The 17947-nt window shown below is 55.6% G+C and overlaps 7 protein-coding genes across 7 annotated transcripts; 3 read left to right on the forward strand and 4 right to left on the reverse strand.

Moving 5' to 3' along the window:
- Nucleotides 1-102: 102 nt before the first annotated feature.
- KRP23_12972 (Fanconi anemia group M protein) lies at nucleotides 103-6699 on the forward strand (the record flags this gene model as incomplete). The annotated part of the gene is made up of 1 exon (XM_067883627.1): nucleotides 103-6699. One exon carries the CDS (start codon nucleotides 103-105, stop codon nucleotides 6697-6699), a length of 6597 nt encoding a protein of 2198 aa, XP_067739056.1.
- A 54-nt stretch (nucleotides 6700-6753) lies between these two features.
- Nucleotides 6754-8227, reverse strand: KRP23_12973 (Kynurenine--oxoglutarate transaminase; the record flags this gene model as incomplete). Its single annotated transcript, XM_067883628.1, has 3 exons — nucleotides 6754-6939; nucleotides 7012-7164; nucleotides 7232-8227. The coding sequence occupies 3 exons, from the start codon at nucleotides 8225-8227 to the stop codon at nucleotides 6754-6756; spliced, it is 1335 nt and encodes a 444-aa protein (XP_067739057.1).
- A 299-nt stretch (nucleotides 8228-8526) lies between these two features.
- Nucleotides 8527-10017, reverse strand: KRP23_12974 (uncharacterized protein; the record flags this gene model as incomplete). Its single annotated transcript, XM_067883629.1, has 1 exon — nucleotides 8527-10017. The coding sequence occupies one exon, from the start codon at nucleotides 10015-10017 to the stop codon at nucleotides 8527-8529; it is 1491 nt and encodes a 496-aa protein (XP_067739058.1).
- Nucleotides 10018-10453: 436 nt separating this feature from the next.
- Nucleotides 10454-11672, reverse strand: KRP23_12975 (uncharacterized protein; the record flags this gene model as incomplete). Its single annotated transcript, XM_067883630.1, has 2 exons — nucleotides 10454-10840; nucleotides 10905-11672. The coding sequence occupies 2 exons, from the start codon at nucleotides 11670-11672 to the stop codon at nucleotides 10454-10456; spliced, it is 1155 nt and encodes a 384-aa protein (XP_067739059.1).
- Nucleotides 11673-12658: 986 nt separating this feature from the next.
- Nucleotides 12659-13839, forward strand: KRP23_12976 (Arrestin domain-containing protein 4; the record flags this gene model as incomplete). The annotated part of the gene is made up of 3 exons (XM_067883632.1): nucleotides 12659-12794; nucleotides 12872-12972; nucleotides 13045-13839. 3 exons carry the CDS (start codon nucleotides 12659-12661, stop codon nucleotides 13837-13839), a joined length of 1032 nt encoding a protein of 343 aa, XP_067739060.1.
- A 231-nt stretch (nucleotides 13840-14070) lies between these two features.
- On the reverse strand, nucleotides 14071-15282 carry KRP23_12977 (uncharacterized protein; the record flags this gene model as incomplete). The annotated part of the gene is made up of 2 exons (XM_067883633.1): nucleotides 14071-15099; nucleotides 15181-15282. 2 exons carry the CDS (start codon nucleotides 15280-15282, stop codon nucleotides 14071-14073), a joined length of 1131 nt encoding a protein of 376 aa, XP_067739061.1.
- Nucleotides 15283-16498: 1216 nt separating this feature from the next.
- Nucleotides 16499-17457, forward strand: KRP23_12978 (uncharacterized protein; the record flags this gene model as incomplete). Its single annotated transcript, XM_067883634.1, has 3 exons — nucleotides 16499-16737; nucleotides 16814-17075; nucleotides 17158-17457. 3 exons carry the CDS (start codon nucleotides 16499-16501, stop codon nucleotides 17455-17457), a joined length of 801 nt encoding a protein of 266 aa, XP_067739062.1.
- Between the last annotated feature and the right edge of the window lie 490 nt (nucleotides 17458-17947).

A 17947-nucleotide genomic window follows, 5' to 3' on the forward strand; every position in this document is an offset into this window, starting at 1 on the left:
CTGACGTAAATAGCGTGTCTGTATTGGCTGAAATGGACCGGAAAAGACCTTCATTCCGCACGTTTTCATACCGCATTCAAAAGACGGAAGCTGCTGCTGCCGATGGAGGAGGACGAATGGGACGACGCGCTGCTGTCGGAGATCGCGGCGCTGGAGTCTCGACACCTGCAGAACCACAGCCACCAGAACCAGCCCACAGCCGCCGGCGTCTGGATTTGCAGGTCGTGTACGTTGCAGAATGAGGCGTCGAGAGGGACGTGTCTCGTGTGTTCTACACCCCGTGGTCAGTCCTATAAAGCTGCAGCGCCGGCCCCGTCGCCAGTGAGAGCTTCTACCGCTCCGAGGAAGACTATTCAGGCCAGACTTTCTTTCGATGGGACGTCGGCGCCCGTTGCGGTGCCGCCGTCGCAGCAGAGACAACAACAGGGGCAGGAGGCGGACGTCGGACGGTCGGAGCCCTCGCTGTTCATGGCCAGTAAGGAGCAACCAGTAAGGAGCTCGCAACAGACGGTACTGACACTGGCGACGACGAGACCGGGACTTGTGCTGACGTCGAGGAGATCGGGTCACGGTGCTGCTGCTACAAGTACGAGAGCAGCTGCGTCGCCTGTGCAGATGCCGAGGCGTGCGGCAGGAGAAGATTCGCAGGCTAAAACCAGGTACTTGGACATTATGGCTAGATCGAACTTTCCCCAGATCGACTACGAGGCGGCGCAGAATTTTGTGTACCCGACCAACTATTCCATTCGAGACTATCAGTTGACAATTGCAGAGAAGGCGTTGTATCATAACACGCTCGTGTCGTTGCCGACGGGACTCGGTAAGACGCTGGTGGCGGCTGTGGTCATGTACAATTTTTATCGATGGTTCCCGACTGGAAAGATCGTGTTCATGGCTCCGACGAAGCCGTTGGTGGCACAACAGATTAAAGCCTGCCATGAGATTATGGGCATTCCGTTGTCAGATACTGCTGAGCTGCAGGGTAATGTACCGCCGACCATGCGTCGCGTGCTGTGGAGCTCGAGGCGGGTGTTCTTTTGCACGCCACAGAGTTTGCAAAACGACCTCCGACGAGGCGTCTGCGCAGCTGAGAAGTTTGTGTGCATCGTAGTGGATGAAGCTCACCGTGCTACAGGCAATTATGCGTACTGCTGCGTGGTGCAGGAAATCGAAGCCAAGACGCATTTCTTCCGCGTGCTAGCACTTTCGGCCACACCTGGGGCAAAATTTGACGTGATTCAGGACGTGGTAACCAATCTACGTATTTCCCACATCGAAAGTCGCTCAGCTGATGATCCTGATGTGAAGAAGTACACCCACGCACGTCAGGAAGAGGTCATCGTTTGCCATCTAGGTGCCCAGATTATGGAAATGAAGGCACAGCTTCTGAAGTGCTTTGCACCGATCATTCAGCGGCTTCTCCGAGGCAATCTCATTCAGTACAGCGATCCGGAAAAGCTTAGCAGCTGGTATATCCTGCAAGTGCGTGAGCGATTTCGCAAGAGCCCCAATTACTCCTCAAACCGCAGTGCTGAAAGCGATTTGGCACTTCTGGTGAGCTTGCTGCATGCCAAGAGCCTGTTAACGGGTCACGGACTCAGCAGTTTTCGTGAGCAAATTATGAGCTGGGGGGAAGAACGGAAGAAGGGTAAAATGTCGTGGTCCAAGCGAGAAATGTTACAGTCAACGGAGTTCCAAGCACTAGAGCTGAGCCTGGCGGTGACACCCGGGACAAACATTTCTACCACGGCTAGCCATCCAAAGCTTGTCAAACTTCGCGAGGTTCTCCTGGAGCACTTTCAACGGCATGCTGTGGGAAAGTCCAGCACCCGTGCGATTGTCTTCACACAGTATCGAGCAAGTGTATCGGAAATTGTGGCGCTGCTGCGCCCTCTTGCACCTCTCCTGAGCGCACAGCCATTTATTGGCCAAGGTGCGTCTGGCAAGGCTAAGGAAAACAAAGGTCAAACCCAGAAAGTACAGCAGGAGATTGTGCGCAGGTTCCGACTAGGCGAGTTCAATGTTCTCGTGGCGACATGCATCGCGGAGGAAGGCCTAGATATCGGTGAAGTTGATCTCATCGTCTCATTCGATGCACTTACCTCGCCTGTGCGAATGATTCAACGAATGGGCAGAACGGGACGCAAACGTGTGGGCAGAGTCATTATTCTAGTGACAGAAGGCGATGAACAGAAGAAGCTTGCACGCAGCGCGTCAGCCGCGAAGACCGTCAGCCGCGCCCTCACAACCTTCAAGAACAAATTCACGTACTCGAAGTGCCCACGTATGCTGCCAACTTGTCTTTATCCGCAGTTAAGTGAGCTGGAAATGAAGATTCCGACGTTTCATGCGTCGCAGGTGGGCGGCAAAGCTGCGTCAGGGGCGGTAGACCCTGATCTGTGGCAGCTAAGCGATGCCGAGCGAGCTGTAGCGATGATGAAGTACTTTCCGCCAAATTTCGCTTCAAGCTCACGGAATAAATTGTTTCCTGTCGTCGCTAACCGGCTGCATTTACTACGATACCAGCCGCGTAGTTTGGTACGGAAGGGCGTAAGTAATCGGGTGGGGTATTCTGCTCGCTCGTTGATGCTTCAGCGTCTCGTGCGTAAGATCAACGGTGTCGAGGAGGTATTGGACTCAGAATCGGATGATGAAGAAGATAAAAGCGATGACAATGGGGACCAGAAAAACACTTTAAACTCGAGCAACGCTGTAGAAGGAGCCTCTACTGATGATGATGACCACCTACCCACAACCCCGCGTTTAGAGACAAGCGAAAACCCTGGGAGGTCCAGCGTGACTACAAACAACGCAGAAATTGACAGTGAAATGGTCTCTCCTTGGCGCCCAACCAGTACTCCCGGTGATCTAGGTGACGCGAGAAGGTGTGACGAGTCTTTTGCTGTTATGGATGAGTCGGTGAACTTCGTTGACATGCACTTCAGCCCGCAGTTTGTGGAAACCGCAACCCAGTTTGCATCTGCTGCTGAGGTTGATGAACCGTCCAGGGATAGCAACAAACGGCAACAAGAGAGCCAAGGCCAGATATCCTCAGCAAAGAAACAAAAGACGGATTCGTGTAGTCAAGATTTGTCCCCAGTCATATGCACACCAAAAGGGCCAATCCAAGCAAGCGAGACTAGTGCTGCTGCGAATGACAAAGGAGCGCAGACAGAAGATGTACTTGTGCATGCGTTTGGTGATCAGCGCATCAGCACGGAAAACCTCGAGAACGAGCAATTGTCGGCGACTTCGTCGTTGACGCTAACGTCTGATTCTCCTCGACCTTCTCCTAGCTCGCGTGTGGAAGCCCATCAGCAGCAGGAGGTGGTGGTGGTTATCGAAGCTAATAACTCCACTGAACCTACACAGCAACTTCCGATTGTTCCTCGTTTGCATGGCATACGGCAGTTGCAATTTGATGAGGATGCAGGTGAGGGTGATGATTGGGATCAAACGCAAAGTGCTGAGATGCCACAGGATGAGCTTGCTGTTCCAACCGCAAACGCAGGACCTCCGTCCGAAAACCACGACGTGTGTCCAGTAGAAGACGAACCACCTATATTTTCTTTCGCATTGCTTCAACCGCGAATTGATACGAAAATTGGCACAAAGGCGGAGAGTGACGCAAGCGATGGGGATCAAGCCGAGGTTGAGCCTTCTGCCTATTCTTTTGCGCTGCTTCCTCCTCTTGACGAGAAAACTGGGGTTGTACTGGAGCCAACTAACATCGCAGCAGCTCCTCAGAAGGAAGCGTCCCAGCAAGTTGACGATGGTACTGATGGTGATGAACTTGATGAAAACGAAGCAAATACTATGATTAATAACGAACTTGCGGTTGACACTGGCTCGACTGCTGATATGAACGCAAGCGTCATGGATACGGCGGCCGTGAAACATGATGAGAACGTGAACCCTGAAGACCCTATTTTGTCGCCGAAGCCTCGCACAACTGTCGATATTGATGCTGCGCAACAGCCACCTCAGAGTGAACGGAAAGATACCGAGCCGGAGCAAGAAGACGAGGACGGTTGCTCGATTTGCCTGGAAAGTGAGTCCTATCACGACGACCCTATCGTATTTTGCGATGGCTGCAATGTGGCGGTTCATCAGTTTTGCTACGGGATCCGTACTGTACCGAGTGATAAGTGGTTTTGCGACGTATGCAAGGGAGCAAGAACCAGAGATAGTACTGCTAGTCCAAGTCAGCTACGCTGCCAGCTTTGCCCACAACGCGGTGGTGCATTCAAACGCACAGAGTGCGGCCAGTGGGTGCATGTTCAATGTTTCCTGTGGATTCCAGAGTTTCGAGTGGTGCAGGGAGACGATGATATGCTTGTTCTCGGGGCACTTAGTAGCTTGGATCCGGACCGGAAAACGCTGGACTGCTCTTTGTGCCACTCGGCAAAGGGCCATGGAATTATTCAGTGTGCACACAAGCGATGTATGGCCGCTTTTCATGTCAGCTGTGCCGCTTACGCACACTATCGGATGGATCAATTAGACCCTCCGACTGGAGAAGGCACCGAAAGTGGAACGCTGTTCATCGCGTACTGTCCTCTGCATCGCAATTCTACAGCCCCAGTCAGTGTTCCCGAGCAGCACAAGACGCCCCCAGCGGCCAAAGCTCGATCTCCCAAGCCCCCTCTTCCGACGTCTGCGACGAGAGGTTCGTCTCCGAGTCACTTATTGGGTTCGCCTTCGTCTGCAGAGGCGAAGAAGAAGCGCAAGACTTTTCGGCGGTTAAAGCGAAAGTATGATGCATCGCAATCGCAAATATTTACACAGCCGGGAACGAAGGGGTCCCCCGCGGGAACTTCGCCATGGCAGAAACGAATCAGGAGGTCCAAACAGCGGCGAGAAACATCCCGTGCTCTCGCAGCAGCGTTCATTGATGATACAGCGGAAGTTCGAGGTGGAGCAAGGGATGATGATGATGAAGATGACTATGGCGATGACTACAAAGATGCAGCCGATGATTCGTTCATTAACGATTCGTCGCAGCTGTTGTACTCACAGTCGGTGGTATTTCCTGGAGACGCTGGCAGCAGCAGCACAAAGAAGCAGAAGCGGAAGAAGTCAAGTCCAAATATGCGCGCTATCTATGCGCGGTCACTGTTTGAGTCGCAAGGCTCTCCGTTGCTGTTTCGTCGAGGAGGAAGGCAATTAGGAGCGCTTCCGTCTAATGGTATAATTCGTGCATGTCTGGACGAGCTGCATAATGGTCCGACTGGGGCTGATACACCGTCGCCGCGACCGCGCTCACGTTCTCGGCTGCCCGAGACGCTAGAGGATGCTGCAGCGATGCCATCAATTTTCTCAGCTCAGGTTGGTGCATCAGCAACTATAATGGAGGTGGTGGATGAAGACGACAGTTCGGCGGGAGCAGAGCCTTCTCCCAGCTTTAACTTGCTTGAGGCTGCCAAAGCCTTTTCAGGCGTCCAACACGAGATTCAAATCCAGACCGAGAAAGAGGGAAGTGCTCACGCAAATTCAGTGGATCCTGACATGGCCCCGCCTAGCTTCAGCTTGCTTGGTGCGAATGGGTCTCACTCAGATGGTCAGGAGACAGATTTGGCAAAGACGACTACACAGCAAGTGGCATCAGTAGCTGTGAACAGCTCCAAGAAACCGCATGGTGATGACATGCACAACATGATCGAAGCAAACCGTTTGAAGGCGCTGAAGAAGTTGGAAGAGAGACGACAGGCAAAACTACAAGCACAGCAACCACAGCAGCGACCATCACACGAAGACAAGCTGCCAGCGCCTCAATTGGACAAAGGCCAGGAAGCAAATACTTCTCACGACATTGGCCATGGCTTTACCTCTGCTGCATCTCTCGTTTCCAGGAAAGCGCATGAGGATGAGAAGGCTCCCCCAACGTTTAGTTTGCTGCCATCGACCAGTAGTCGGGGGCTAATGTCTCCTGCTCGAGGTGCTCAAGTGCCTACAGTTGACCTGACAAGCCCGGAACCGACGACGTCTGGGCCGACTCAGTCACAAAGTCAACCTCCGAAATGGATTGTTTTCGTCAGTTCATCCTTCGCGAGCTCTAGTGACTTCCCGACATTTGCATTAGCGAAACACACAGAATGCACTGTGGCCATTGATGAGGCATTGGAGGCGGATGCTCTGCTGAGTGTTCGCGTGGGGGTGCTCGTCCTTACAGTCCAGCAGCTACGCGAGTTGGCTCGTTCAGCCCCTGCGCGTAACGTGGCCAAGAGCCGGCGTATTGGAACGATGCTTGCCATGCACAAGAAGGTTGTGGTCGCAATCGTTCATGACGGAAAGGATCCACCGGAAGTGCCCCGGTTAAGACAACTACCCAACGCAATGGTTATCGTACAGCCACACCTCCAGTCGTTGTCTGCGAACCTCCACCAGCTTGCCCAGCAGGAGCTAGCCAAGGGATACGAGCTGCCCTCCCCGAGTCTGTGCCGCTCCGACTTCAATGGTGGCGCTGTGAGAGGTTTGGATGCAGATTTTGCGTCGCGGCTCGACTTTTTCCGTTCGATTCCGCCGATGTCGCTCGGCAGTGCGCTTTCGCTGAGTTTCCGCTTCAAGAACTTTGCAGTGGCGCAAGTACCTGTGCTCAAGTTTAATGAGATGCATTGGAGACGAATGCTCCCGTGGATTTCAGAACCAACAGCAGAAGCAATTCGCAAGCACGTTCAGCAAAACTTGCAGCGGAGTTGAGCAGCATTAACACAGCGAGACTTACAGATGTGGCATCTACGTTGCTCTATGTGTCTAGTTCTTCAGGGACTCGATGACACGGATGGAATCGTCCAGCGTCTTGTCGTCCTTACAGAAGGCGAGCCGCACGACGCCCGGGGCAAGGCGGTTCTCGGGGCGGCTGAAGAAAGGCGACGTTGGGATCACCGCGAGGTGGCCAGCCTTCACCAGCTTGTGCGCGAACTGGTAGTCCGGGAACTCCTGCATACGCCACAACGCAGACGCGCGTGAGTTCAAGTCGACACAACCACAGCACAGTCGATATTAACGCACCGTCTTCGGGGTGTCCGGCGTGATCTTGATGTCGCGGAACTCGTCGTAGAACGGCAGACCCGCCACATTGCAGCACACGAAGTAGCCGCCCTCCGGGACGATGGGGCGCCAGTTGTACGCCTGGAGCGCGTCGCACAGGCGATTGCGCTTGGTCTGCAGCTTGTAATGTTAGTGTACTCTATCACCACGACAAACTAATTTATCGCGTTTGACGCCGTACCTGCAGCGTCTCCCTCAGCTCGTCGTAGTATCCGTTGTGCTTTGCCTCGCGGAAAGCAGAAGCCAGTGCCACCTCGAACGGCGTGGTACCGCAGAACGGCACCGTGCTGTGCGCCTTGGTGATACCTCCCACAAGGTGTGCCGGGCCCACCGCGTAGCCCGCGCGCCAGCCCGTGCACGAGAAGGTCTTGCCAGCACTGAAGAGCGAGATGGTGCGGTCAAAGAAGCCCGGCAGCGCTGCGATGCGCTCGTGCTTGAGTCCGTCGTACGTCATGAACTCGTACACTTCGTCGGCCAGCACGATGACGTTCGGGTGGCGTTCCAGCACCTGAGCGAGCTGCAGTAGCTCCTCCTTGGAGAAGACCTTACCCGTCGGGTTGTGGGGCGTATTGAGCACCAGCATCTTGGTCTTGGGGGTCAACATGGCCTCCAGTTTGTCCAGATCCGCCTGGAAGTCGTGGGACGTGAAGCGCGCGTCCACGGCGCCGTCTTGACTCAGGAACGCCGCGCGTTTGGCAGGGTCGAACTTGAAGGGCACGCCGCTCGACTTGACTCCGTGGAGCTGCGACACTGTCACATAGGCGTCGAAATACGGCTCGAAAGTGAGCACCTCGTCCCCGGGCTCCAGCAGCGCCGCCATGATGGAGGCGATGCCCTCCTGGGCGCCGTTGAACGTCACGATCTCTTTCATGGGGTCCAGCTCGCGGTCCAGCAGGGGCGAGTACATCTCCGCCAGGGTCTCCACATAGCTCACGTGGCCGCCAGGTCTCGTGTACTGGTTGTTGCCGTCGTTGATGGCGTCGATGGCCGCCTGCTTGACGAACTGCGGCGTCTGGAAGGACGGGAAGCCCTGCCCCAGGTTCACGGCCCCGTGCTGGGCCGCCAGCGCCGAGAACTCGGCAAACACGTTGTCGGGTAGCGTCCGCACGCGCGTGGAGATGCCGCGGGCGCCTCGAAGCGCCGGGAGGAGGGACGGCAGCCTGGATACGGGCAGCATGGCGGAAGACCTGACGACTAGATCGAGCGACTTGATGACTTGGATTTATGTGACAAACTAAGATCAGATTGAAGAGCCTGGTTTGTAGTCTCTTTTCCTTTACCAAATGGCGTGTGGGATGACTTTGCAATTTACTCGTTTGAAAGCGTTTGTCCGTGGGGAATGATGATTCCAGATGCTGCTGCAGTCAAAGTGGCGGCGCGGAAAGCGAGGATGTTTGAAATACGCTGCGTTGATATGAGCAGTTTGGACTCAAAGAGCATTTTACAAGAACTACAAAATTCTCTTCAAAGCAGGATTTACTTGACTTGTTCCTCGTGCGTAGTTGCTGCCAAAGTGGCCCAGTGTGGCAGCGGTACTTCGAAGAACCACTGGAGTGACTCGTACCGATACGAATGCAGCCATAGCACAGCATCCTCTTCCTCAATCACCAATGTCCCTTCTTTCTTGGCCGTGCAGAGATCACACACACGGATGCATCGCTGTTCGTCGTCTTCATCTTGGTCTCTACCGCTACCTGCATCGCATTCAACAGGCTTTGCAGCATCGCGCGCAGGAGTCTCATTGCTTCTGTCTCTCGGTTGCTCTGATAGCTGTTTTGTATCGTCATCTACAGGTCCATACAGCGGGTCATTTGCAATGGGAAACCCTAGATGCTGCAGATGCACGCGGATCTGGTGTGTACGACCCGTCACAAGCAGACACTCCACGATACTTTCGCCCTCGACGGCCCCACCACGTCGTCGCACCAGCGTCACGGAAGGCTTGGAATCAACTGCGTCAATCACACAGCGCACATGCCCTTGTCGAGGTGACATCAAACCAATTGGTGCTGTGATGCGCCAGTAGCCATCATCAGCTTCCTCAATCTTCACGAGCCCCGAGCCCAATCCCTCCACGCCTGCAAAAGCTGCTTTACTATCTGGAAACTCGCCTTTCACTCTCGCCACATAGTACTTCTGTACTGATCGACTTCCAGCACCTTCCTCCGACGACGTCGCAGTTAATTCTGCAGTGAGACTACGGGCCTTGCTCGCTGACTTGGCAAGCAGCAGCAATCCAGACGTGAGTCGATCCAGCCGATGCACCGGAAACAGCTCCAGCGCCTCGCCCCCCTTTTCATCGGATGCTGCAAGTATCTGTCGATCATGCCGCAGCATGTGCGTCAACGAGTTCAGCTGAAAACTGCCTGTCGGATGAACAGGTATCCCCGACGGCTTGTCCACCACCATTAACTCGTCCGTTTCCAAATGTATCCATGTCGTGGACAGCGACGTCAACTCCGACACCGTCGCAGCGTCTTCCACCGGGAGATGAACGCTCGGTTCATGTCGATGCTTTAAGTGTTCAAAGAAATCTCCGCTCTTGATAACCGTGTCCAGATCCACCGCTGCTTCATTGACACGGACGAGTCCCAATTGAGCTGCTCGGATGCAGTAGGCGGTGGAGAGAGTCGGGAATTCGCTCGCAAACAATTCGCGCAATGAGCGCCCAGCCCAACGACCTTTAGAAAACAGAGCAAAGCGATGCACATAAGGCTCAATGCTGCGCACGACGCAGGAGCTGCCTGCCAACCGATTGTCACAAGTGGCGGACGCGCACACTTGGTAGTGGACAGCGGCGGACGGAGCTACACTCGCAATCCCGCGACTTTGGCGCTGGTTCCGACGCTTCCGCTTGGAGGGCATGGTACCTTCAGCCAACTGGGCAGTCTTGCGCTCCGCCAGCCATCGGGCTTTCTCCAGCTTGCGGCGCTGCCTCTTGCTTGGCGGAGGAGGGACGTCTGCCATCACAATGTGTGGCAGTGGACGACTATTTTACGTACTTAATACGTGTTAGTAATAATATACGGGATAAAATACAGAATTAAAATACATGGATAAAGAGGCATGGAATACAAGCCGCAAGCCGTTGCTGTGCAATCTTCTGCTTATTTTTTCTCACTGAAGAACTTGTGGCACCGTTCGGTAACAATCCCTAGACGAAGATTATCGTCCGTCGGCGCCCAGATCATAATCTTGATATCGTCACAACACTTCAAGCATGTGCTGACCAAAGTCGACTTCAGATTGCAGGAAGGAACTAGATAACCCCCTCGACCTCTTCTATTGTAACTTGTTGGAGTCTTAAGCCGAACATGGAGCGACAGCAACACACAAAACACCCTCCCGATAAGTTAACGATCTATTAGTCAACACACAAAGCTAGACAAGCACTGCAAACATCTCAATTGCTGAGCGAAAACATGGGCGAGATCAACGACGACTCGAAGCGGAGCACCAAAAACAAAATCTCCATGAGCCAGTACTTGACGCCACCCTTCGGGATGTTCACATAGTGACCTCCGTACTGCACGACGCAGCCAACCTCCGGTCGGTTCGGATCGCTGGGCATGAAGCGCAGCACCGTCAGCGACTGGGTCCAGATGTCCGTGGCGCATACCCGCTCCTTCACATCAGGAAGGTCCAGCGTCCGCACGAAGTAGACAAAATCATGTTCCCTTCTCACACGACTGATGACCTCAATGGCACGCGAGACGCGGCCAGTCTGCGGGTAACAGATCACTCGGTAGATGATGATCGCGTCGTCGCACACTTTCTGCAGCAAGTGTTTCTACAAGAACAACAAAAGCGTCAGAGCCCTTCTCAACTCGGCTCGAAAACACGCCACTACTCACCCGAATAAACAGCGAGGGGCTGAAGAAGCTCGCGTAGCTGTCGGTGGTCAATCTCTGCCACGTGGTGTTCCACAGGCTCTCGGCGCACACATGGGGGAAGGCCTTGTGCAGCGTAAACTTGACGCTGGTGTTCTCTACGTGGCGTCTGTCCGACCAGCCCATGACATTCATCCCCGATGCCTGCATGGCTTCCTGGGTCAAGATGCTGTCCACGCTCTCGAGGGTCTGACACACGAGTTGCTGCCACTGCTGCACCGTGAACGGTTGAAACTGCTGTTCTACGGCCTGCGCCTCCTTCTGGAAGATCATCTCGAGCGCTTCGAGCGTCGGCATCGCGGGAGTCGCTGCCTTGGCGTCTGCCTCGTGCTGCAGCATCCTGTTTTCGGTCTCGAGCGCCTCCCGCTCACTCGAGAGCTTGAGCACGGACACCTGCCTCTCCAGCGCCACGATGGACTTCTTGACGCCCGTCAGCATCTCTTTCTTGCGCTGCATGAAGCGGCGCTGCACCTCGCGGTGCTTCATGCGCTTCTCCTCCACCGTCACGCGCTTGCGGCCGCCGCGCGTCTTCTTCTTGCTATGGAGCGGGTCTGGCTTGACGGACGTCGACGAGTCGGACGAGTCCGCGAGGGACGACGAGCTGGGCGACGGCAGCAGCAGACTCTCGAAGATCTGCTGGTCCGTGTCGCTCCAGTCCTCGGGCAGGAAGTCGGGCCGCGCCTCGTGGAACTCCACGGCCAGCGGCGCGTGCGGGGAGAACGGGGTCGCCATGGACGGTGGGGAACTCGTCGTTCCGGGAGCTCCAAAGTGATTCTGAACTGTCCCGAGAACGGAGGATGAGAGAGTACAGTGGGGGAGTCTGATTGAGGGTAGAGACTGGAAAGACCTGTGGGAATCTATTTATGGGTGATACATGATTGCGAGTTGGAGAGGTAATGTCGACGCCATACAGTAAATATATCACGTCTGAGACCTGTGAAAGTTAGTGTAGGTGCGAAGACGGCTGGTGAAAAAACCCATGCACCGGACCCGGACGGGGTCCGATACAGCCGAAGCCGCTATACCAAGATGGCTTGCTGAGCTGCGTCGGACACTGCGTCAGCGCGAGCTTCTGGCGGCCATGCAGCTGGAGCGCGTTGACACTCTACCCGGATGGTCGGGTAGAGCTGCCATACGATCTCGACCGAGGCTCGAGCGCGGAGTGTGGGACGGCGGCCGATCTGGCTTTCCAGTGGATTGGGCAAGCCCCGCTGACTACATAGTCGTCCTTGCATGCACCGGCAGCATTGGCAGTAGATGTATTAATAACGCCGGCAGCAACAGCTTGGACGCAATGCTGTTGCTACATGTCATGCACATGTGCAGCATTGTATTGCAGTTGTAGAGCCTTCGCCATCGCAATTGAAGCATCGAGGACTTCTTGGTGCGAGTCGGCAAGTCTGACAACGTCCGGAGTGTACGGCTCACCAGTGCGAGTAATGCTCGACTATCGAGCCACGACGGGCGATCTCGAGAGGTTCGGTTGCAACTTCGCTTTTATCATCGAGATCTGTCGTCGGTGATGACTGGGCTGAGGCGAGCGTGGTCGGTCAGCTTGCCTCAAGTCTGCAGCGGTTTCCTCGCAAATACGTCACGTTCGCCCGTTATTTTTCAGTGCCTTTCTTCGAGATGGCTAGACCGAAAAGCGGAGACTGGTACAAATCACCCGCGTGTCCCCGTCTCCACTGCGCAATTGGCTCTGCGGGGGGCACTGCACGATGGCGACTCGCGAGTCGGTCGAAGGAGTGCGCGGACGCCTCACCGTCGCCCTCCAGAGCGAGAGCTTCGCCCCGGGCGAAGTCGTTTCCGGGGTGGTGATGCTGTCCACGCTGGAGCTGGTCCAGACGAGAGAGCGTGCGTCGGCGTGTTCTGCGTGGAGGTCTCGTATATTACGCGGCACTACCTTACAAATCTTTTGTTCCCACCTACAGCGCTGGAGGTAGTCATCCAGGGCAGGGAGGCAGTCGCGTGGGATGAAGGCGGCTACAGTCCCGTCACCAACGCCTTCGACAAGATCTTCCTGCAGCACAAGGTGGGGAGTTGGAGGGCGCTGTGTTGAAGTCGGGGTGTCCTTGCTAACTGTTTTTGGCTGCCGATTTGCTAGATCGAGCTGACCCCGGCGACGATCTTTAGTCCAGGCGACGAGGAGTTCAACTTTAACTTCAAGTTGCCGGCGGACTTGCCCTCGAGCTTCGAGCTGAGTGACATCTACAGCGGAACGGCGGAGCGTCTTCGAGTCCAGGTCAAGTACCAGGCGAGCGTGTGGATCCGAGCCGACACCGAGTCAGTGGCGTATTTGCAGGCCGCCCAACAGTTTTCGGTGCACGCTCCGCCAACGATAACGCCACCGGCACGGGCTCTCGAGGTTTCTGCGTCGGAGGTGGTTTACTGGTTGTGCTGCATCAATCGCGGTAGTGTGCAGATGACAGCCGAGGTACCGAAGGACGTGTTCGTCGCGGGCGAAATGGTGCCGCTGGCTTGTCGATTGGATGGATCTGCTAGCAAAACTTCTGTCACGTCGGTTTCTGTGGAGCTCGTCGAAGATGTTGTGTTGAGGAACTTGGGCGGACAACCGGACCGGGATGTCACGAGGGTTCTCTCTACGCAGCGAGTTGCTGGTCTTGGCGCCGGTCAGACAGGAGAGCAAGTGGTGAATGTTGGGCTGGTCGAAAATGAAAAGCAGAACCCCATAAACCCAGATGTGGCGACGCACTTCTTCCGTTGTACACATCGACTGATTGTTCGGTGCAAGCCCTTTATGGCGCCTGCTATCGTGGGGGAAGTGCCTGTCAGGGCGCTGCACCACGATACGTTATTCAGCGCTGGAGCAGTCCGGGTGCTGAAAATGCCAGCCGAGGCTACTGCACGGAATTTTTCGGCTTACGATGATGTTGACTGAGGATTGCATTTAGTGGCGGGTGCACAGGCAGTAGCAGGGCGAACCTCTTTCAATGTACTGGTCATGAGGAATCTTGCGTCAAAGAAAATAATTCAGCATGCCGGTCTCTCTTCTTGCGCGCATTGGACTGCGCAACCCAGCTCGTGTATCTAGGCAAGTATTATGTAGTTCTATTAGGCGGGATAACATGCCGACGCCTACATTGGTACGTCTATCCACTCTACGATCGATTCACTGCATCAGGAGGGCCTGCGGGCCTATCACTTCAACCTCTATGCGCATGGCAATTTGAAGAATCTCGAGACACCACCATCCAGCCGTCGCCAGCTCAGTGCCCTGAATCACACCTCCGAAATTGTCCTTGCAGTGCTCTCCTTGGTCGCCCGTTCGTTCGAAAAAGCCCCACACAAAGGCGTTCATCCAGACATCTTCTTTCTGTGGCTCAACCTTCTTGCGTCCACGAGGATCACGAACCACAACGTCGCCTTCGTGACGGAGATACGCTTTGTGATCGAGGCTCTGATAAAGCACCATACATTTGTCCGGCCCAAGATCCACACGCATGGCCAAAATAAATGCCCGCACACGCACTTCGGTGTGTTCGCGCTCCAGCGTATGATAGTAGATCACCGTGTTGTCATCCAGACGCTGCGTCACGTGGAAACGAGGGTTTACATCGCGCGGGTACATCGTTGCAAGCAATTCTGGCTGTGACAGCACCTGCCACGTACCCGACGATACTTCTTCCATCCGCCGGCCATGGAATACCTTTTCGAGCGAGAAAGTTAGCTTGTCAGGCAGCAGTTTGTGGCGGTCTTTCCAGCCAAACATATTGGTCCCTGTGGTGAAGCTCTTGCTCTCTCGGAACGCTTCCACCTCTCCACAAGCTGCGCGCGCAATTCCATGGCACTCGTCCAAAGACAGTGGGTTCACTGCGATTGTAGGGTTAGACCTCTTCTCTTCGTGAGCCTGCCGAGCTGCAGCGACAGTCTTGTCCTGGGCAGCAGTAAGCTGTGCGACCTGCTTCTCCATTGAAGTGTGCAGTGCTTCCAGTCGCTTAAGCTCTGCATTCTCTTTGGCCAGGGCACTCTTCATCTGGGCAAGCTGTACATACGCACTATGCAGAGCAAAGTTTGCATCAGCGTCTTCTCCGGTTGCATGGGTCGTCGGTTGTGCATCCCGCTGGTGGTGCACCGCCAGTACCTGCTCGTACTCGGCTTCCAAAGCGGTCACTTGGTCTCGGAGTTCGTTGAGCGTGTTCTGCTCGTGACAACCACCCACCAGTCAGTCAGTCCATCGAGCGTGCACTGCAGCAGGCACAATTTACGGGCAATCCCGTACCACTTTCTTGTAGTAGCAGCGCTTGACGATGAGTCGGTTCTTGGCTCGTTGGTCCTCGTCCAACTCGCGCTTTTTGCTATCAGCCGCGTCCATTTGGCACATGTGCGAGTCAACTGGGAAGTGCAGTGGTGCGGTGCCGCGCGAGGTTGCTCGATTAGCTAACCCTGCGATGGACGACGACAGGATTACTGTTCGAGAGCGTCAACTACGTGGCCAAAGCCCAAAGAAAAATTTCGGAGACGAAGGTCCGCCACACGCAATTGACAACCAGAGGCACATGAGTCAAGCGCGTATCGACGCTCGACGCATGCTCGCCAGTGGATTAAAATCCACACGGAGTGGACGACGACGAGATGTCCGCTGCACTTGGATTTTCGCTGCGGTTGCTGGCCAAGAATTAGCAACGGCATAGCTAATGACGCTCACGGAGGGAGCTGCTGCTGCGTGCGCTGCGATGCCCTGCCGAGCTCAAGGATCTCTAGGCAGCGACCGAGCGCGGCGTGCGGCGTGATGGATGTCCACTTAAGTGAGGCGTCTTCAGGCCACACGCCGCTTCCAGGTCATACCGTGCGGGCGCAGCTCGACTGAACTATTAAGTCCCATGCATGTCCAACGTGAGCGCGCGTACTACACGTAGTAACCGATATGCGTCACGCATACGTCGCCAGCATCGGTGGCACTGATGGGAGTTGGCTGTCAAGCGGTGTTGTCGTCCGACAGACTGGCATCCCACTGCAGCGCACTGTGTCTCCACAAGCGAGAGCAGCTTTGCCGATCTTTCGCTGCGTAGGTAACGCCGCTGCACGTGACAGCGTGTCAAGGAACGTAGCCAAATGCCGGCGTCACTTCGGATTGCAGGATGTTCGGCCAGCGCTGCCACCTTTGCTCGGCAAGCGTCTGCTCGGCGCTCGGTTTGGCAAACGTGCATGGAGCGGACGCCCTCCATGGTCCCCCCTCCGTTTGTAGCGCTCATGGCTACGCTCAGCGTGGCGTTGTGGGCTCGCTCCCACCGTGCGCGACGTCGCGACGCGAATGTGTGGCGAAAATGAAAGTTACTCGCGGTGGACGCGCGACAAGAATCGAGCTCCAAGAGCTAATCGCTGAGTCAATGCTAGCAATCCAGCAGTCCGGGCTGGTCGCGATGGGGGGATCGGACAGTCTCACAATTGATTCTGCCTCGTGGCAGTCACTTAGCTCACCGCTCGCGCCAAATCTCCGTTTGACGCGTTTGGTGCTGCTATTTACCTAGCGAAACACACACGTCGGGCACCCACCACCCCGTGTACACCCCACCACTTCCTCCGTCTGCAGCAGGACCATGCTGCGCATTGCGGATCTCTTGAACAGCATCGGAGAGGACGACAGTCAGCTGGCGGATAATCGAGGTCAGGTGAAGCTGGGCAGGTCTGTGTCGGCGCCAGAGCGAGGAGCGAGCGTCGATGTGGACCACGATGCCGCCTTGGCCATGATGGCGATGGTGGACGAGGACGAGCACGCCGCGTCGTGCCCAGAGGACAAGCCCGTCCAGACCTCGACTCGACTGAGATCGTTCTCAAGGTTCGTGCACGGATCGCCAACACCATTGCGTAGAGCGTGTTTCGCTAACATTGTATTGTTGCGCTCTATCCATCAGGACTCAAGAGAAAGCGGCCATGAAGCGGTCGCCGCGCAGATTCTCGCCTTACGGCTCGCAGCAGCAGTTCATGACCATCCGCAATATCGTGAACGGGGGCGAGCCCACGGAAGCAAGTGGAGCCTCGTTCGGACCCGTCAAACGATCTACTGCTGCCGCCGGCAAGAAGAGGAGCACGCGGTCGCTCTTCCCAGACCTGTCCGAGTCTGAACGTCGCGCCAAGCAGAGGCTCATCGTGAAGCGCTGCTACTACAAGAAGATTGTAAGTTCAACCGTTGGTTGTTGTCGCATCGACGAAATCTAGGAGCTCACTCGGTGTGGTGGTCGTCCATGTGTCGATGCAGAACACGATCAAGTCTCTACGCGACGAGGCCAGCAGCTTGGAGCGTCAGTTCCGCTCGGCGCTGCGTTCGATGCAGCAGGAGGACGAGGCCACCAAGGCCGCGGGTCGTAGAGAGCACGTCAAGCTGCGCGAAATGTTCATCGACACGCTGACGACCAAGGAGACGCTGCGCGAGGAGAACACCCGTCTGCGCCGCCTCGCCGACGAGTACTACATGAAGAACCAGGGGCGTCTTCGCCAGCTGCTGGACTCCAACTACAGGGGTCTAATCCTCTTTACTGCTGCGTCCAACGACGACTGAGCCATCGGAATGATACACGCGAACACCAGAGTGCAACAGCCTACACACCCACCACCACTGCGCTTCACTTAGGAGGACTGAGAGATCGCGCTTTACATTTTCCCATTCTTGCCACGATATCATGGCGAGGCTGGGCTCGGCTGCGCAGCCATCGGAGGCCGCCTCGATCGAGAGGGGTGGTCTGGCTGCGCAGGCCTGCACACGACGACAAGAAGATAAATTATATAGAGTCAACTAAAGTCAAACCAAATAGAGAAACATCTCTGCGCAATAATGCGCGAGCCCGTGATTAGCAGAGAGCGATCAAAGAAACCAGGCGCCGAGCACAGGGTTTCGCCGGCAGTAATGGTTCGGTCTGCTTTGGATCCGGCAGATCTCAAGCAAGGCGGCAGCCTGCAGTCGACATTGGGTACGTGGCGCCCTTCCTGCAGTGCACTCTGGCCAACTGGGATGTTGGAGCCCAACCTTGGGCAACCGTCCTGAAGCTTAC

The sequence above is a fragment of the Phytophthora ramorum genome, assembly GCF_020800215.1.
Source record: "Phytophthora ramorum isolate Pr-102 chromosome Unknown Phyram_PR-102_s0016, whole genome shotgun sequence".
Classification (NCBI taxonomy): Eukaryota; Oomycota; class Peronosporomycetes; order Peronosporales; family Peronosporaceae; genus Phytophthora; species Phytophthora ramorum.